The 20,870-nt window shown below is 34.9% G+C and overlaps 1 protein-coding gene across 1 annotated transcript; it reads right to left on the reverse strand.

Moving 5' to 3' along the window:
- Positions 1-2,134: 2,134 nt before the first annotated feature.
- LOC111691864 lies at positions 2,135-3,802 on the reverse strand. Its single transcript, XM_023455281.1, has 2 exons — positions 2,389-3,802; positions 2,135-2,197 (listed from the first exon to the last, which is right to left on the reverse strand). The coding sequence occupies exons 1-2, from the start codon at positions 3,341-3,343 to the stop codon at positions 2,166-2,168; spliced, it is 987 nt and encodes a 328-aa protein (XP_023311049.1). The 5' UTR covers positions 3,344-3,802; the 3' UTR covers positions 2,135-2,165.
- Positions 3,803-20,870: the final 17,068 nt, after the last annotated feature.

A 20,870-nucleotide genomic window follows, 5' to 3' on the forward strand; every position in this document is an offset into this window, starting at 1 on the left:
TTCAGATATAACAGCAACTACCTTTGGGTACATTTCCATAAAAAATTCTGAAGGATCGATGTGGTGGTGTTGACTCGAGAAACGATAACTAGCTATTCTAAACTTCATGGGATTATGCAATTGTTCAATGCCTTCATCCACCGGTGACATAACAACTTTGTGTGAGTTACGTCTCATATGTCCCACAAAAATTCGTTTTGGTACAAGTTCTCCACATATTGGACATCCAACTAAAGAAGAATTTGCATCATTTTTATCAGTAACTGGAACAGATGAAGTACTGGATATATTTGTGGCTTGTGGACAATCCATTTTTATTTTCTTAAGAGGAGAGCTTTCATTATTGCGGTATGAACAACTTTCTCTAAGATGACGAGCCAAATTATATTTGGAAGAGAACTTCTTGTTACACGCTAGACAATACATTTTAGAATGAGCACTTACTGTTGACTTACTAACTTTTAAATAATTCTGAGCGCTTGTGAACTGTAGCTTAATATATACAGGAAACAAGTTTTTGAAATCCGGTTTAACCAGTTTAACTTGTTTAAATGATTCTATGACTATTAACTTTTAAAAAATTCCCAGCATTTGTGGACAAGTTTTTGAAATCCGGTTTAACTTGTTTAACCAGTTCTTATGAACCGGTTAGATGCTTAACCGATTTTTATTTTTAGCTTCAACTGTATATTTACACTGTACCTGTGAACAAGGCGCCAGTTACTAACAATGCCGTTTCCAAAGAATTGGGACAGGAAAACTAAAATTCTCGTGTTTCCATTTAGAAGAAATGATGCTAGGGTGTGTTATAACTGTTGGAGAGCGTGGTTTACAGAAGAATTTAATTGTTTCACTGGGTTGTGTAATGGTTGCAGAAAATTAAATCCTGTAGAAATTGAGGCACCTAAACCACAAACCTATAACAATGTTGAGGGTTTAAAGTGTCAAAAGTGTAATCATGTTTTAAGACACACCAGCATAGGTATTTGCAGAGATAAGTGCAATACTTGCTCAAATGCAAATAAGTCTATGAAGCAAAGATGTCTAGTTTGCGAAGAAACAGGACAACATTATTGGAATCATGTATGTCCTATGTGTATGGATAAAGTTACATTTCTATGTGAAGAGACCGGATACACATATTTTAATGACGAACTTCATTATAGAATCTGCTGGTGTTTGAAACAAGAGCAACAAATACTAAGAAATCAATTAAATCGAGAATCTCCTTTAATTCTGCAGGGTGTTCTTAATAATTAACTGTATTAGTAGAAATAATGTCAGTTTTTCTAATAGCCTGTTCAACTGTATTTACCTTATTATATTTACAATAAACTTATATATCTTTAATTTTTATACTTTCATCTCCCTCTATCAGACGCTGTTTATATACCTTGTAACTTATTAATGCTATTAGTTAAAAAGCAATAATCTATTAAATTGCGTCTAATTCATAAATCGCTTATCTTAAAACATGTACTGAAGACTTTCTGTCACTCATATAACGCTTATTGTCATTTGAAAATTATATTGGATTTATAGAACCTACTTAATTAACAACGGTTGATTTTTACTACACAAGCACACTGACAGTCAATTGAAATAAGTACAGAAGTTTATAAATGCAAAGTAGGCTATATAAGCTATCATTTTAAAAAAATCCTTTATAAAATCACCTGTAAATTTCTTCACTGAACATTGTCACATACAAGTTATAAAAATACATTGTTCTTTTTTGCTAGTAGATTATTTTATTAAACTTTTTTAAGTATCTAAGTTATTCGTTAATAAAAGAAAGTAAATGGTAATCAGATATTTTAATAATTTGCTTATAATACAGGTATATACAGAAATTTACCAAATTAGTTAAATTAAATTTAAATTAAAACTAAAAGTCTTATCACTTTTAATAAATCCTTTATAAAATCACCTGTAATTTAATTCTTTACTGAACGTTGTCATATATAAACAATGAAAATACATTGTTCTTTTTACTAGTGAATTATTTTGTTAAACTTTTTAAGCACCCAAATTATGTGTTAATAAAAGAAAGTAAATGGTAATCAGATATTTTAATAATTTACTTATAATACAGATATATACATATTTACAAAACTATATTAAATTTAAACTAACACTAACATTAAAAAGTCTATCACGTTCAGTCAATCCGAGGGAGGTCGGGGTCGAGGAGCATCTGTAACAGAAATAAATAAATTTAAATACATACAAAACTATACACATATAAAAGCAATTACTATCAAAAATTTATCAAAATATGACTTTTAAATTTATATAGAGTTCAATTTTTCTTTTAACAATTAAAAATGAATGAATTATTGATAATTAAGTTTGATTATCTATCTAAAATTTATTTATTCGCCTTACTCGGTAAGTTGAACATCTTCTCTGGTAACCCTTCCGCAAAACCATCCATATATGCCATGGTGGCATTCATATTGTTAATGTCTACCGTCAACTCCTCGGCGATTTCATCCAGTACTTTGCGATATTCGTTAATTTTCTCTAAATTTTGGATAGTTGTTTGTCTTCTAAATCTCACCTCATTAATAAACTCGGCTTCTTTTCGCCTCACGTACTGTTTAAAATCGCCGTACCAGATGTTTTTGAACTCTTCAAGCTGGATGTGTTGTAGGGCCGCTTTCGCCCTTATCGACTCAACAACATCATCCAGCCCGTCATTTCGTCTTGGAGTTGATGTGATCGTTGGGCGGAAGGTTGGACCCTCATCGTCGACAGGGCGTCCCATCGATGTGCTGCTGGAGGCCAAGATTTCAATACAATTTTGTCTTGGAGTTGATGTGATCGTTGGGCGGAAGGTTGGACCCTCATCGTCGACGGGGCGTCCCATCGATGTGCTGCTGGAGGCCAAGATTTCAACACGACTTTTTGGAAATTGTGGTGAAGTTCCCTCGTCGATGGAGCGCTCCACCGAAGTGCTGCTAGATGCCAAGATCGGAGTCGTAACACGCTTTTTCGGAGGAGATGCTGCCGAAGGTCCCTCGTCGCTAGAGCGTACCACCGAAGTGCTGCTGGACGCTAAAATCGGGCTCCCAGCACGCTTTTTCTGCGGAGAGGCTGCCAAAGGCCCCTCGACGATGGATGTTTGCAACGAAGACACTGATATATCCTGGCGTATGGTTCTGTCGGAGGAAACTGTGTCGCTCAAAATAATTATTTCCTGCACTGCTTGGTTGGCCCGGTTGGTAATAAAATTTTGGTCCACTCTCCGATCGAACGATGGCACCCATTCGTCATCGGTCAATTCGTCATCACTTTCGCGATGTTTTAAACTTAATACGTTTTTTGGATTGTCTGCCATTGTTTGCACTGCGTAAACTTGTAGATATAAACTGAACAGTAAAGGCGGGGTATGATATTTATACTAACAGGCAATGTGGAACTTGTACCCACGCCGACTAACAGTTGGAGGTGGTAACCCACGCTACTTTACCTGTTTCTTTGTTCGAATGGAATGTTGCATCGATAAACTGCATCACCAGGTGCTACAAGACCGGTTTCTTTGTTTCGCTGCAAGTTGCTTTTGCAGACATAGAAATATGTATGGAATGTGGTCTCAACGCTCTCAAGCAAACTACATTGTACAATGGCTGCAGTAGAGGTGGGAATCAATAATTAATTTCTGCATTATATAAACTGTTGTAAAATAATCATTGTCGAATAGTTAACAAAATGAATACTGACTTGACAGAGTGTCCTTTTGTAAAAACTCACCTAGTGAAACGTACGCGGATGGGGCATCATATCTTAACACATTCGCTGCCCGACAAAATATCATTCAAGTGTCTGCTGCCACCTATTTTTTTTTTAAATATTTTATGATGGTGTCCAGTGGTGGTTAGATAGCTCTATATTAAGGTAAAATATCACTTTTTTCAAAAAAACAAAAAACGCCCTAGGCGGTCCGGGCACCGGCCAGTGCTCGGTGTCGTTCAGGTGCCCGGAACCGCCCCTAGGGCGTTTTGGAGGAAACTGAAAAAATAAAATGTTTTATTATAATATTTAGGAAAAAGATAAAATATAAAAAATAAAATGTAAAAATTGAAATGTACACTCAGAATATAAAACGGTAAAACCGAATAAATAATAATAAACAAAACTTATTTTTTGGAATGAAACACTCTGAAGCAAGGAGATAAACAAAATCCAGGTTGGTCGGGACACAAGGGACAATAATAAATGGAATCTTTTCTAATTTTTCGCCTTCCCAGCAAACTTTATATCTCCTTCGTTTGACTCGGGTACTAGCTGCTTCACCTTTAGGGCAAAGCTCAGGAAGGTGAGTAATCTTAATTTTTGACAATGCATCTGCTTGTGGGGGCCCACATATTCCTTGCGAAGTATATTGAACAATTTGCTCCCCTTTTTTCAACTTCTTTTTTACCACTTCTGTAGGATTTTTTCTATTCGATCTCAAGGTTCCTGTAACATAGGTTTTCTTCGTCAGTAATTGTTTAGTCAGACTGACACTATTATAATAATTATCCATATAAATGGAATTACCTTGATCTAATTTGCCTTTTAAGAGGACTAGAACAGTTTTCTCTGTATGTTTTGTTCCCGACAACTCATGATCCGCTGATCCTGTATAGACAATTATTTTAATTGCAATACCATTAGGTTCACAAAGAGAATACAATTTTATGTCAAATTTGTGCCTCTTCCCATGGACTCGTCCATAGACAATTCCCTTGATGGATAATAAATTTATTAGAGGCATGATTTTTCCAATTTGAGTGCGAGGCTCATCTTCTTGATTTTCAAAGTGTAAAGATCTTAGAATGAGCAGAAAACGATTTCGACTCATAAACTGCGAAAAACATTGTAAATTAAACATATAATGTTTTTTCCAGTAATCATTCACTCTGTTTAGTTTAATTGTTCCCATATAAAAGAGTAGTCCCAAAAACTTTCTCATTTCAACAGGTTGCACATCCCTCCATCGCGCAATTCTTGGTTCTTCCCCAGAGCTCAATGCAATTAGGTCCACTGCATGACTGTTAGCTTTTGTACAGAGTTCATCAACAAACTCATCGGTCGCCAGAAGATTAAAATAGTCTATGGGCTCTGTTGCGTTGTTCGTATTCACAAGCAAACCTATCTTCTTCGTAAAGAAAACAATTTGACTTGGAACCTCATCGTAAGTAAATTCAGGTGCCGCTGCATGATTTTGGGAAGATGGCGATGAGGATTGTGGCGCAGCCATGGGAGAAGATGGAGATAAAGGCACTGATGCAGTATCTTAGAATTAGATTGTCAACAATTAATAAATAGAAGCAGTTTTTAATTTTTTCGTTTATTTACAATTGTTGAACGATTTTAATATTCAAGGGGTTTGCCGCCGCCGCCAGTGCTGTAACCACAACTGCCACCGCATTTTAATTTTAAATATCTTTGTATAATAATGTCAATAAAAAATACATTCAAATTTTAATGTGTTTCATTTTAAATAGGTTTGTTAATGAAAATTTGACTAGAAACTACTATTATTAGAAATTTAAGGCAAACTTAGTAATATTTTAATAAAAATATAAGGAATAAATTCTAGTATTATGGTACTTTCTAAAGGTAAGTGTATGATAAAATAGAATTCGAGACAAAAGAGGAAACAACACATAAGAGGAAAATAACCTCTTTTTTTTAAGTCGCTTATTTTTTTATTACATTTTTCGAAATTACACATCTGAGTTTGATAGCACATATTTTCACCTCCCGTCGTTATGTAAAATTATCAGCTACCACCACTAGTGACTTACAAAATAATCGTAAAAAATGTTTAGTACCATAGCTCTCTATTACCGCTTTAGAATAAAAAAGAGTTCACCTTTCTATCTCCTCAAATAACAGAGAAAACTTAAAAGAATTTTCCCTTTTTCGTCTGTACCACCCGAATGGTGGGTCTGACGGCGAACATTATATGAACTTTTTTTCTCTACTTGACCACTTATACAACATACTAAAATTTTAAGAAAATCGTACGATTCTTTTCGTTTTTTATATTTTCAATTTCTATACAAAAATTAAAAAATTTGGTAAGGTACTTTAACTTTACTTATAGTTTTATTTCACCCAAATATGTTATAGGTAGGTATAGGTAATCGAAAATAATTAAATTTTTTTCATTTAAAATTTAAAAAATGTGACCTTGACATTTAGACTTGAGCTGTTTTTGAGAAAATAGCATTGAGCGATTCCAAACTAATTAATGCAAAATACACTACATTCACCTTAGTTTTCGACAGCTTTAACAAAAAATCTGAAAACTTTGTGAGAAAAACTACTTTTTTTTAAAAGAAACGTCAATTTTTGTACTGTATTTATTTAAAAATTATAATTACATGTCACAAATTTATACTATGTCACTTTTATCAATCCAAGAATTATGTGTCTTGTCTAGCCCTAACCATTTTACGAGTAGTTTATCATTTCGGTTTCTTCTGAGGACTTTTTCAATTAAATAGAAATCGTGATGTGTAGTTTTCTGAATTTCTTGATTGTTTTGATTTTTCAATAGATAGGTAGTTGGATTAGTCCTATTAACCTTTCTTATTATAAACACCTCGTTGCTCCAATTTGGTGTGTAAGATTTACTAAATGCCTCTCTGTATTTGCTGATTCTTACATAATCCCCGACTTTAAACTTTACTGGTTTCGGATCGACGGTTTTTAAATAGCTATAAGCTGTTTGCAACAGTTTAGTAGCATTTTTGTTATTTACCTTAATGGGAGCCAGACCGTGCGTTCGATGTTGTGTCTCATTATACCTGTTTACAATCTCCGGTAATATATTTATCCATTTATAAGTCCCTTGAAGGCTGAACTGCTTCCACATTAAGTTTTTCAGTGTTCTGTTTACCCTTTCCACAACACTAGCTTTTAAATTTGAGTACGTGCTGTAATGATTAATTTTGAATTGTGTCATCAAATTATTAAATTCCTTATTGTAAAACTCCTTGCCTAAATCTGTCTGACAATTATGTGGCATGTACTTCATCTGGGATAAGATCTTAGCCATAGCATTACTCACTTCTATTGCGGTTTTGCGTTTAACAGGTTCCGCCCACACAAACTTGCTAAATACGTTTATAACGATGAGAATGTATCGGTAACCCTTGTTAACCTTTGCATAAGGTATCATTTCCACCAAGTCTGCTTGAATTAAATCATTTAATCCTCTAACTAAAACGTGTCTTCTTCTAAAATTTTTTCTAGCTGGCTTATGGAGTTCGTTTACTACTACTTCTTTGATACTAGACATTCTTTGCTATAGGACACTGTAAAACTATTTCTGCATATAAAGATGGGTATCCTGGTACGACATCGAAAAATAATTTATCTCCTTTATTTATAGTGCGTCCAATAAGACTTTTCATCTTAAAGGCTGATCCGAAATTAAGAAACATGTCATAATCGGCTGGAAAAATATCTACATATTCATACACTGGGAGGAATTACCTCGTTGCCGTCACTGAATTCATAATATCCTATGTCTTTTAAAGGAGTTAGCAACTGTTTCAAGTATTGATATTTTGGTTGATATAGAGATTTCGAATATAGGTATATATTTTCAAAACGTAAACCATTTGGATGCGCCAATAAACTTATCATAACATTTGTTTTTCCGCAACCCGATGCACCCACTAGTAACCCCCTCTTCACCCCTCCAAATAGAGTCAGAATCAGATATTCAAGTCCAAATTATTAAGGTTAATGCTTTATGCATAGATTGCAACATGGCGGTCGGGTCATATTCCAACGGACAACCCGTTCATATAATTCATCAGTTCTTTCCAACCGTAGCGCCAGGATATAAAATAGTAGAAGCGCCCCAAAATATTCTATACTTTCCCGTGTCAAGACTATCAACAACTTGAGTATTAAAATACTCGATCAAGACGGAAACCTTGTCAATTTTCGCGAAGAAGTCGTAACGGTAAGACTACATCTAAAAAAACTCTCATAGAGTATGGTGGTTCGGTACAACGTAGTACAATATCCTGTTGTTAAGCGCAGTTATAAAAGGAGAAACAAAAGCAAACCTCCGATTAGTTCGAAAAGAAGCACTAACAAAGTAACACGTGAAAATAAATTATTTTTAAAATCCTTGGGTTTTGAAGTTAGTACTTCTAGTACTATCCATTATACTAGTGTATAAAGGATATTTTGAATGTTACCCAGCAACCCCTCGTAGATAATTCCATCGCTAGTTTGGAGTTCCATAACTATCAACCGTTCGTAACTTCTAAATTTGATTATGACGAAATTAGAATTCCAATTCAAGAACTGGACGCGTACATTTTACCTTGTGATAGCATGCTGGACTTAGAGGGAAAATTAACAAAGGATGATGGGGTTTTTTGAAGACTACAGAAAAATTGTTTTAAATGTGAAACAAAAATTAGTTCTGATTCGAAGCAGTAATGACTTGGACGCAGTAACATCTATTGATGAAACAGAAAAACCTAAGATAACTATTGAAAAACTTCATTGGAGAGTTCCACACGTGATTGTAGAAATCCCACAACAATTAGCTTTAACTAAAATTTTAGATAAAAATGGTGAAATATTGCTTCCATTTAGAAGTTGGGAACTTGTTGAATATCCCTCTTTGACTCAGACTACGAGACATACTTGGCCGGTCAAAGCGACCACTAAACTAGAAACTCCTCGTCATATTATTGTCGCTTTTCAAAAAAATAGGAAAAATAAAATAACTTCTAATATGAGTGAATTTGATAATGTTAACCTTACAAATATTAGAGCATTTTTAAATTCCGAGAGATATCCTTACAATGATCTGTTTCTTAACTTCAACGAAAATAAATACGCGACACTTTATGAGATGATTTCTAATTTTCGTCAGTCGTACTATGAAACAGGTAACGAACCAATATTTAACCCAACTGACTTCAAAAAAATCTCACCTATAGCACACATTGATTGTTCTCGTCAAAAAGAAACAATACAGGAGAGATAATCTCTACTGTTGTAGAGATTATTTGTAATAACTCCTTGACATGTAAGAAAAGATTTCCATTCTTCTATGTTGAATATTATAGCGTCACATTTGTTTCCACATAACTTTACATATGGTTCGTAATTAAAATCATATGCTAATTCAACGGATACGAATTTGGTTCTTGACTTATTTAAATGAAATTTTCTTTCACCTATTACTACACAATCATTTTTATTCTGAAATGATGGGGGAAGATTATTTGATATGTCGATTGTTAGATTAGGCAAATCAAAAATATTAGTATGATACGACATTTTAAAGCCTTCTAAACCAGAGACGTTAGATTCATTTTATAAGGATCCGTTTGAAAAAGTGGGGGTTTGATAGGAGGGGAGATTTTCAAACACTCATTGAATCCGTTTGAATAAGTGGGGGAAATTTTCAACTCTCCGACTTCTCATTGGTCGGAATAAAAAAGTGGGAGGTAAATTTTCAACTCTCCAACCTCTTATTGGTTAGAGTGGACCTCCCCTGCCTCTAGTTGGTTGAAAATCGGTTTGTGAGCGGAGAAAGTGGTGGGGGGGAAATTTTCAACTCTCCAACTTACCCTACTCCTGGTGACGTTCAGTAGCATTGTCGTAAAACTTGCAATGTTGGGTTGAATTTGTGGCTTGTTTCCATTACATTTTCTCTTTAAAATATCGACATATCTCTTTTGTTTACAAGATTAAAAATTTCTCTCTTCGTTAACACTCGATCTCCTTCAAGGAAGTCGCACATCGACTTAGCAATATCATCAGCTTCTTCTTCTGTTCGAAAATCTCGGGAAGACTTGTCTGTATAGGTATTGCTTGCTTTCTGGAGGAAATGAATTCGCAAAGCGTTGACTCCAGCTTTGATGTAGTTGTAGATGTGTTTTCTTGACAAGAGGTTTTTTGTTGAAGTGTTTATATGTGAGGCTTGGGAAGAAGCTCTGGATGAACTTGCTGTGGATGGTCCAGGAGAGGGAGAAGGAGTAGGAAGTGACTGAACTGTTACGTTGAACGTCTCGTCTTCATTACCACCTCTGTTTTCTTCATAATCCTCTGATTGTGTCTCACTAACATTGGTAAGTGTTTCTTTTTCTTGAAGGAAAGGTATAAGAAAGCTGTTCCTCCAATCTCCACCTTAATTTTTTGGCCACTTGGACTGATTTACGCCTAGCTCGAGCTCTCACAAAGTCTCAATAATCCACACTGTTTCTTGCTTTCATCCGCTGAAATAAAGTTCGAACTACCTTAAAAACATTGACAAAAATTTCAAAATTTAAATTTAGGTAAACTGTACTTTTTGATTCATACGTAGAAATGGAATTACTTTATATAAGTTACATACAGCCTGTACACCTAGTGCATGGGTCTTACGTCTCACGTACTATTGATAATACAAAGCAATTTTAAATGGCATTGTTTTTACAAGTTCTTTAAAAAAATGTAGTGAAATATTCAGGGCGACTAAAACTTGTAGATAATAATCATAATAATAATAAATTGACTAAATGTGAACATCGATTTGCAGGTAAAGAAAAAAGAAGGATACAGAGGAAGATACACAAATAATACAGATAGTCAAAAGGTGAGATTTAGTACGGTTTAACAATGAGTTACACCCGTCTATTCGTCCATTGATTCAAAAATATAGTTAGTATCTGTACTGCAAAATTGGAACGCCTATAATTTGTTTTTGTAGAGTTGTAAAATAGAAGGGGCTGACTGGATGATGTATGTATAATCAAAGCGAACCTATAAATAAACTTTTCCATCCTATGTAGGTTGGGTATATAGGTACCTATGTACCTAGATAGATTATTATACACTTATGGTTCTTGAGTAGTTTAGCACTTATTTCTTTGCATCTTTGCTTTGGAGAGGTAGAGAATGTTATCTTTTCGGTCACCTCCGGTTTTACGGTGACAGCCCATCTTCGAAATATGTAATGAAGGCGCAGAATCGGCGCCCATTGGGTACACTGTCTCCGGTTTTCGCTAGACCTCCGTGCGCTTGCTATCTTCTAACCAACGGTTAGCGCACAGTTGTAACAGGACAGTTCAAGCAAATATGAGAATTGATGTTTTCTGTGTTATTATATGGAGAAATATAAGTTTGCGATTCTAGACAACACAGCATGAACGGAACATGATCGGAGCACAGTACCCTAAATGAAAACCAACCTATATGTTACACAAAGTTTGTCGACTCCTCCTTTTGTCGAATTATAAAATGTGATGATCTCGGGTTTAGTAATGTCACCTGACGATGCATCAATGCATCGCGGTGCATACTAGAGGCTAAGATCACGTTTTTGTTCTTTTTGGGACGTATGAAACGATTGTCGTATCTGCCTGATAACCAAACACGCTTGACCCAACGGGACGAGATTTTGTGTTTACAAATTCAGGTGGCAGTTTTTCTTGTTTTTGCGGAGTGTACCTACACAGGTTATTTTTAAAGTCTCGAAGAAGCTATCAATGGAAAGGTAGTAAACCAGTAAATAATTTCTGTTTGTACCAGATATAGGTGAAATTATGCGCCCGACAATAATGGCTGAGTCATTTGGAACTTGATAGGAACCTACTGGTTGTTGTCCTGCATATATTTCTAAGTTCAAAGTATACCATGTCTTAGCATCCACCAGGGCAAATATCTCTATGCCATATTTATTTTTCTTGCTAGGGATGTATTGCTAGAAGCTGAATTTACCCCTAAATACCTCTAACTTCTCGTCGATTGGTCAATATCTGCTTATAGTGTAATATTTTTGGCATTTTTCAATAAAAATTTCAAATACTTCACGTATCGGTGGCAATTTATCTGTACCTCACCTCTCCTCTTCAGTAGTCACATTATCAAAACGAAGACTCAATAGGAACAGAAAACGTTCTTTTGACATTGTGAACCAGAAATATTCTATTCGAGGACCAGAGCTCATCTGCACGATTACTTTTGAGAATTCCGGCTAAATACAGAAGACCTAAGAATGCCTTTATTTCGATTTTATCAGTGGTATTTGTGTTTCCCTCTCCAGTATAGTTTCCGCAATATGTAGTTATATACATAAATGTTGGTGTTCCTGACAACAATATTCAATATTTCTTCGGCGAAAAAAAGATTCCAACAGTCCACTTTTTTCAGTTCAGGTTCGTCCTCGCTAATGTCTCCTTCTTGCTCTGTATTAATAGTTGAATCGACGTAATTCTCAATGAAATCTTCCTCATTTCCTGATTCGTCATCATCGACTGCTTCAACATGCGTTTCGACTTCTTCCAACAATCGTAAGCGAGCCTGTTCTCTCTCGTAATCCATTTTTCTAAATTTTCGAAAATTTTTAATATAAATATAGAATTTATACTGAATATTAAAATAATTATGTATAAAAAATATATATGGACATACTGACCTGAATACACTTCCAAAATGACAAACCGGGCCCGACTAATTTATCTATTATAAACACTGGCGCCCAATCTCACATACCCAACTCAGTAATATCTCACGAACAATATATAATTCGGGAAAGTATACATTTGTGTAACGAATGTGAATTGAGTCGAACGCAGCAAAATACTGCAGTAGCTAACACACACTAGTTTTACAAAATGTTATTTTTCCTAACACTACAGGGTGTTTCTTAATAACGTCCTAATATGTAAGGAGGTTATTCTTGGGTCCATTTTAAGAAAAAAAACTTTATATGAACATATGTCCTAAAAGTCTTAACTTTTTAACTACAGGGTGCTAAAGTTTTATGAAAAAATATTTTTTTATGATAACTTTGGTATTACCTTATATATTTTTTTGCAAATTTGGTACACGCTTTCTATTCGTCGAGATGCATTTTCTGATGTACAAACAATTTTATTATTTTTGCCAGTGGCGTCTGTACAGGTTTTGTATTCAATATGACTACATATTCGTGGGTTAACAGTTCCAAACAAACTTAGACAATAGCCTTGATGTTCCTGGAGAAAGTGGCTGAGCAACTATAACATAGGCATATGAAGTTTTAGTGTCTGTTTTAAAGTACTGCTGTATAGTGGCAGATACCGATACAATAAAGGTGTTTTGGTAAGCCATCTTTAAGTGGTAGCACAAACCCTACAACTTTATTTGTAATGGAGTCATATTCAATTTTTCCGCTAACGCGAGTTCCATTCTCCGAAATCCATACAAATTTCGAAATACCTTCTTTCCAAAAATTCGCCCAAACCCTGATAATCAAAATCCTTCTAATTTTAAGCTCTTATTCTCAATGTAGCGATTAAGCGTGGATATCGACGGTAAAATGTTTTTTAAATTAGAATGAAGTGTTTTGTAAGCAAGGCACCCAGCAGTATAATAGGTAAACAGATATTTTCTTAGTAAATTCATCAGACGAGTTATTATTTTCCGTATGTTTGAAATTTTCTACAGCATTATTCAGTAACTTACGCAGAAATACTGATAGGCGGTTATCTTCAAAAGTCTCTTCTGAAGTTTCTTTAGCGGTTTTGTTACATATTTCTGTTTTTTAAGTTTCATTTGAATCAACCGCAGATTTGGATATCATTACATCTGCAAGATTAGGTGTTAACGAATTACATATTTTATCAACAAGAAGAAAATAATCTGTTAATAGGCTTTGGTTTGAGTTACTGGTTTCCCTTGCTCTCCTAAATCGCTCAGTTCTTTGGTATCTTATAGTCCTCCATTTTTGATTTGTAGTACATCAAATGCTTTAGTCGAAGACGAAGTCGAAGACGAAGTCGAGGCTTTGGTAAATGACATTGATTCGGTCATTGAGTTCTCGTTGGGTATGGTGTTAAGTATGGACTTGCACTCGGGTTCGCCTCTATACTCGGATGATGACAAGGACGAGGATGGGGTATCGAATGATATTAGCGGTAAGCTAGTATAATCTTCAATCGAAAGTGAGGTCACATTTTAAAAGATAAATAAAATCCGTTGTTTTTTGAAAAACTGCTGTTATTTGTATGTTGTTATAATGCTAAGACATTGACATTAGACATGAAAAATGATATCGGCTAAATGACCGCCACAAGCAGCCTGGCAGACTTCCGCCCTTTTGATAAAATTGTCCATTATTCTTCGGTATAAGTCCTGTGCAGGCTCACGAATAACGCGGAGAATCTCGTCCTTTAGCTCTGGAATTGTTCTGGGATTATTGGCATAATCTTTTTGTGTCACATAAATTTTATATGCAAAAATTGCAACGTTTCTCGTGATATGTGGCATGTGGCACCGTCTTGTTGAAACCACATGTCTTCCGCATCAATGATCTGCAGTTCATACCAAAAAAAATTCCTTAGCATGTCCCAATCAACAAAGACCCGACGCTGTCTATGATCTGTTGCCTTTAATTCCTGAGTTAATTGAATCTTGTAGGCATGCATGTGCAGATCTTTTTTTAAAATACGATGCGTCGTGCTGTAGGAAAGTCCAGTTGCTGAGAACGACGGTGAATGGAAGTTGACGGATTGTCACGTACACTGTTTCTCACTGCTGCAACATTTTCAATTGATCGACCACTACGAGAACATATTGGCTTTGGACATCCAACACTGATCCGTCGGACACTTTTAATTATAAAAGATTTTTTTGTCTTATTGTTATTAAAGCGACAAAAAAAATGATGTAAAACCAGGTTTTTTTTATTTACCATAAAATCTTAAATTGTAATGAAATAACAATAAAATTAAATGAATCAGTCTTCTTTATTATTAATCATTTATTACTTACTACTGTTGCCATTTGCATGGAAAACAAAATAAAACTTCTTCACTAATTAACTAAATACACTAAAGTAATTGAAACAAAAATAATTAATATTTTTGGTTAGCAGACACCTACTTTAAAAGCTCAGTTTCCTTTAAAATTGAGTTGTAAAACTCTTTATATGTCAAATGCTTGAAATTAAATTCTACAACCAACATTTTAGCTATAGTGTCTACATGTAATCTGTTGCGTTCTTTTGACCATTGTTGATTAAAGAAAAAACTCTTTCAACATTTGCATTAGGACCCGGAATGGAAAAATAATATTAACAAAGAGTAAGGAATTCTGAAAAGTAATCTGTATTACTGATAGATTTAAAATAGGCTACACATTTTTTTATGTTCTAACAGCCCCTTGAAATCATCCTCTTTTTTTTATTTTTCAAAAATGTTTTAAAGTTTTGCAATTGGTCAAAACATTTGCTATCGTCAACTTTAACTTTGTATTGTGCTAGAATAGTTTCCGAAACTTGACTCCATTAAGGAACGTTCTTTAATACCATCCAATTAAAATGTCTTGTGTCTTTGTACAAGTTTTCAGTCCAAGATCGTAAATAGTTTTCTGCAATAATGTACATGTTTTTAATATTTTCTTCGGACGCAGTAACTTGTTCAAAGTTTTCGTAATTCTTGTCGAATTTACACAGAATGGAAGCTACTTTTATTTAGTGGGCAAAAGTTTTGTTCAATCCTTGCATTTATGCTATTCATTACCTCAGAACAGTTTTCCAAATCCTCATTTACGGAAACATCTCTGCGTCGGTTTGTCTTCATACCGTTGGTAACTGACCAGACAGCTGGTTTTTCTTTAATGCTAGCGTCCTTAGATTTAACCCTTTTCCATGCACGTATTCGTACTCTGCTTTATGACGCGCAGATAGGCCACTAGATTTGTCGTAACATATGTCGTGGTTTTCACATGCAGTGTCAAGAGGGTTAATACCGGGATCTTCTCTTGCTAATCTCTTTTTTAGTTTTGTACCAGGATCACAGTAAGTATTGATATCCTCCCGGTAAATGTAGCTCAACGGGAAGTTTGTTTATCAATTTAACAAATCCTGCCGCGGTCGCTGAATTACGCACTTTACGTCTGGACGAATTGCATTAAAATGAATATAATGAAGTTTTCACATGGAATACAAGCAAATCGCAAATATCAATCTTTAGCAGCGACACAACCTAAAAAAATCGAAAGAGTTTTTTCTTCCAAATTGAATGAAGAATCCAAAACTAACCTTTATTTTATGAAAAAGCAATGGCGACCCATTTTTTTCTTTAGATATATCCAGTAACGTGCAAAACTAAAAATAATGTTTTTCTTTGCATAACGTACCTCGATGGTAGTAAACATTAACAACAAAATTTCATGGAAATATCTTTAGCCGTTTGGCAACAATTAATAAATTTGTTTTTTTTTAAACCAATCTTGAATACATTGTATTCTAGTCGGGAGCCAGCTGCAGAATTCGTTGAGTTATTTTCTAGATAAAAAATTTGAGTTTACATGACAGTTTTTATCCCAACTAAGGTCAGGCAATGATATGAAACTCCTAGAACGGTAATGGTGGATACCACCCTACCCTCCCACGCATGGAAATTCAAAAAATTTTGTAATCGTTAAATGGACCAAACTCAAGTATAAGGCATTTGATGCTGTGTTTAGTCGATTAAAGCTAGTCAGCTGGCTCATTGATGGTAATTAGTACGTCAGCTGACCGTCGGAACAGGTGAAAGAAGTTCAAAATAAATCAGTTTTCAACTGGTTTGAAGGAGACCAGCTGCCAGCGACAATAGACGATCTATAATTGGACAAAGACACCAATAATATCAATGGTAAATAATGTAACACTAATTTATAATAAGTTCTTGTAAATCCATTGGTTGATAAGTCGATATGGCACTCCCCTTAGCGTCAGCTTTGCTGGACCCCCCATTTTTTGAAGATGAGATGGTCATTAGGCTTGTTTCGTTCGTCATTTGCACTGTGGTCGAGTTGTCTGGTCGTGGCTGATTCTATAAATAAAATAAATTTATAAATATAAACACAGACAGAATTATAAAAAAAATCGCCATTGCAACTGAGTCGACTGAAGGACACTGTTCGTTTTGAATTTGAAAGTGAAATGAAAGTAAAGACAAAATATAAAAGGATATAAAAATTTTGCATACTACTGCAATTTTTATTTCGGTTCCCAATTATCCCAAATCACAACTGTTTACGACTTAGACACGTAACCTACTCGATATCTAAATCAATACATGCAAGCAAAGCCTTATGTGTGTGAATTGTAAACAAGTCGTTTTGTTTTAAAACTACATTTAACAGCTAGTATTGTTTATTAAATTTTTTAGAAAAATATCTTGTCAATTTATAATTATTACAGATGACTTACCTGTACTGATTCCATTCTTGAAATATGAATATGAATTCCAAAATTCTATTTTCGGCAATTTCCCATGTAATTCTTTGGATGCTATGATTTCGTCCATTGACTTCTTATATGAAAAATTACTGACCGATTCATCATCGATATGTTCCGGCCCTGACCTAAAAATTTCTAAAATGGAAAATGGAAAATATATACTAGGGTTATTTAGTTGATCAAGAAGAGATTATTCATTTGTTTGATTGCCCGCACCTATTGAAAGGTATCAAAAATTCATTATTAACAAAAGACCTTCATTTTACAGAAAATAATTGTGACAAAGTTGCTTCTTGGTCACATATATTAGATGTGTATAGATTAGATAAAGAAATGGGAAGATTTAGTCAGTTCCCTAAAGTTACTGATGAACATGTATTACCACAGAAAATTAAGAAAATGAAGGTAAAAAACTGTACTCAAGTTTTTAGCAGAAGTGTCGCTACAGCTATGAAAGTAAGGGCAGAAACTAGTAGGCAGTTATCTCCAAATTCAGAATTTTATTTAAATCCATTGGCTTCAGATACAGCAGATCTTTTATTATTCTTCGATGAGCTCTTTGATAGCGTAAATGGTACGTTATTAAATCCTCCTCTAAGGAAAGAGTTGCGTGGTGTTGTGACGGCAGAATCTAAACATCTCCAAGTCTGGCGAAACTCTACCTATTTTACAATCTATGTTCTTTATTTCATTTTCTCGTTCTGTCATAAAACCTTCTCTTGAAAACTGGTTATTTACACTCCGTGGTTTTATGTACCTACATTTGGAATATATTAAAAGCTAATGGTTTTAAATATATTAGTCCCCGATCGTTCAACCAAGATCGGCTTGAAAATTTATTTTTTTAGCCTTGTACAAAGAAAATTAAATCCCACTTGTTCTTCATTTATTTCTTCCACTAAATCTCTTTTGATCAACAACTTTCTGTCGTCGCACTCCCCAGGCTCAAACTGCGAGGAGGATGAATCTACAGATGCCCTAAACAATCTTCGTAATTTTATTTATGTAGAACTTGACCAGTATAATGAAGAAAATACGTCATTAACCATTATGCCAGTATATAGACACCATACAGGAGAAAATGTAGACCTTTCTGATAAAACTGTAGATTTGGCAACACCTTATGTAGCAGGAGTTGTGGCAAAAAAAATCTTGAAAAAGAACAATTGCAAGACATGTTCCCAAGTTATAATTGGGTCAACAGATCTTCCCCAAAAATTTACTTGTCAAAAGAAGGGAATTTTAAAAAAATGTTTTACACTCTCCATCGCCAAGATTCACTGTAATATTTAAATCAATTTCAACACAGATATATGAAATAATTCCAAAATTTATTACTCAGCTAGATTTAAAAAAAATTGTAGTTCAAAATATTGACACCAGTCCAGTGAAATCACTTTTTTTGTGAAGAACATAAAGATTATGTAAATGTATTTGTAAACATTGAGTTTAATATGTGTATTTTTTATTAGGTACTTGAAAATAATTAACAATCTTTTAAATGGAAAAGATCTGCGTCACAAACATATTGATGTATTATGTAATATACCATATGAAAAATTCGCAAAGAAAAGAAAAATAAAAAAAAATTCACAGAATAAGCCCATTAGCACTGAAATGTCTACTAAGTAAATAATTAAATAAATAAATAATAAAATTACATAAAATTTCCTTTTAGTTTTTTTTTTGATGATTAAAAAAATCATTTCAACTATTACACAATTTATAAAGTTGATGTAAATTTAATAAGATAATAGACTGTACTTACATTTCGTTAAAGTGATTAGCTCACATGAGGAAATCTTAAAATTTTGCCTTAATCCCAGCCAAGAACACTGAACTGCGAACGAGTTGGCGAAAAAATGTTTATAAATTCTATTAACATTATCTTTCACACTGGAACCTCCAATAAGCGATAGGTACTTTTTCTACAATCATATAAGTATGTAGAAATGTTTCAAATGTTAAATGAGTAAACCCTGTTCATTGAGACTAGTCAGGAACTGTAAACAAATGCACGTACGTGAACATACTTAAACGAGATAGTTTTGCATAAAATTTAAATTTTTGGTTGTGTAATTCTGATCATTTTCTTTTCTCCACTGCTTAAACTATTTAAAAACTAACACGTTTCCACACAGGAGAATTATTTCTCAGATTTAGGAGCAGTGTCTTTTGAGCTCGACATTGTTTAGATATTTTGCGTAAAGTTATTTGTACCTCGTTCGGTTTTCAAATTACAGCCAATTTTCATAATTTTTTTGGAAACTGATGGCCCATATCTCTTCAGGGGTGAACATTTTACTAAGGCGATTTTTTGCAGATCGTGTTCTTTTGAAATGTAGATTCACTGGACTCTAGTATTATTTTATCTCTATGCGATTCGGAAGCTTCATAGCATTTATTATTATGAACTAAGCATTACATTATCAACAAAAAATATATTATACGGGGTACATCACTCCTCCCCCTTTAGAACGGACCATGGGGACCTAACGGTGCCACTGGGACGTCTTCGACTGGGTCTTGGGAATTTCCTCCTCTTTTTATCTTCCGAATATAAGTGTGGATTTTCTTCCGACAATGGATATAAATGGAAAATAGACATACAAAGATAATAATGGTCGTAATGAAGACGATCCATAATAGGTTTGATTGGTTGTCGGGGAGCGGCTCAATATAGTTAATTGAAAACAAATGATGGCTGGATTGGATAATCCTGTTGATACCCTCAAAATGGATGGATTTCAGCTTCAGCCCGTGATATCTCTTATTTGAAATGTCCATTTGACTGGGCAAAGGCGGTAGTAGGATTCCTGCTCCTACGTGAGTGGTTTGATCAGTGGAGGTTAAAAATGGGACATCATTGATCCAGATTTTGCACATGTTATCAATGGTGATTAAAGTTGGGGAACTTTTTTTCTCGGCTCCATTAATCCATCAGTAGCCTTCAGGGGCGCCGGGTTTTTAAAATTCCCGTGGGTGCAGGGGTGCTCCAGCTTTTTTAATGATATACCTAGCTACTTATATTTTTGTTATTATTTATATCAGTACTAGCTGACCTGTCCTCCACATGTCCTCCAGTCCCAATTCGTTCAATTGCGCCAGAAAAAACTCGGTTAGCATGGCCCTATAGCGCGCACCTTCCACTGTTGTCGTTTGACCAGCGGCGTCCTCGAAAAAAAATGGCCCGATGACTCCTCCAGCGTGAACAGCGCACCATGCAGTCACTTTGAGCGGGTGTAATGGCTCCTCGTCCATCACTCGTGGATTTTCGGTGCCCCAGAAGCGATAGTTTTGCTTGTTCACGAACCCGCTGAGGTGGAAATGAGCCTCATCGCTCATTATGATTTTGGTCGAAAAATCGTCCACTTCGTCCTCGAGATTGAGGATGGCTTAGCCGTAGGTTACACGCGTTTGGCGGTCGACATGCAGCAGCTGATGCACGGACTGGACTTTGTACGGGAACATGCGCAGGTCTTTGACCAAAATTCGCCTTAGGGACGACCGGCTGATGGCTAATTGCGAGGCACGGCGTCTGGTCGATGTTTCTGGCGACAGCTCGACATCCTCGGCAACAGCGGCGATATTCTCGGCAGAACGGGCGCTCCGGGGCCGGCCACTCTTGGCAGCGTCT

This window comes from Anoplophora glabripennis, unplaced genomic scaffold (assembly GCF_000390285.2).
Source record: "Anoplophora glabripennis isolate ALB-LARVAE unplaced genomic scaffold, Agla_2.0 scaffold494, whole genome shotgun sequence".
NCBI classification, from domain to species: Eukaryota; Metazoa; Arthropoda; class Insecta; order Coleoptera; family Cerambycidae; genus Anoplophora; species Anoplophora glabripennis.

Excerpts from the sequence above, each read along its gene's own strand:
- LOC111691864 (XM_023455281.1), bottom strand. The coding sequence starts at position 3,343 with ATGGCAGACAATCCAAAAAACGTATTAAGTTTAAAACATCGCGAAAGT. Across the intron at positions 2,198-2,388 it reads GAAGATGTTCAACTTACCGA|ATGCTCCTCGACCCCGACCT; the intron begins GTAAGGCGAATA and ends TTTCTGTTACAG.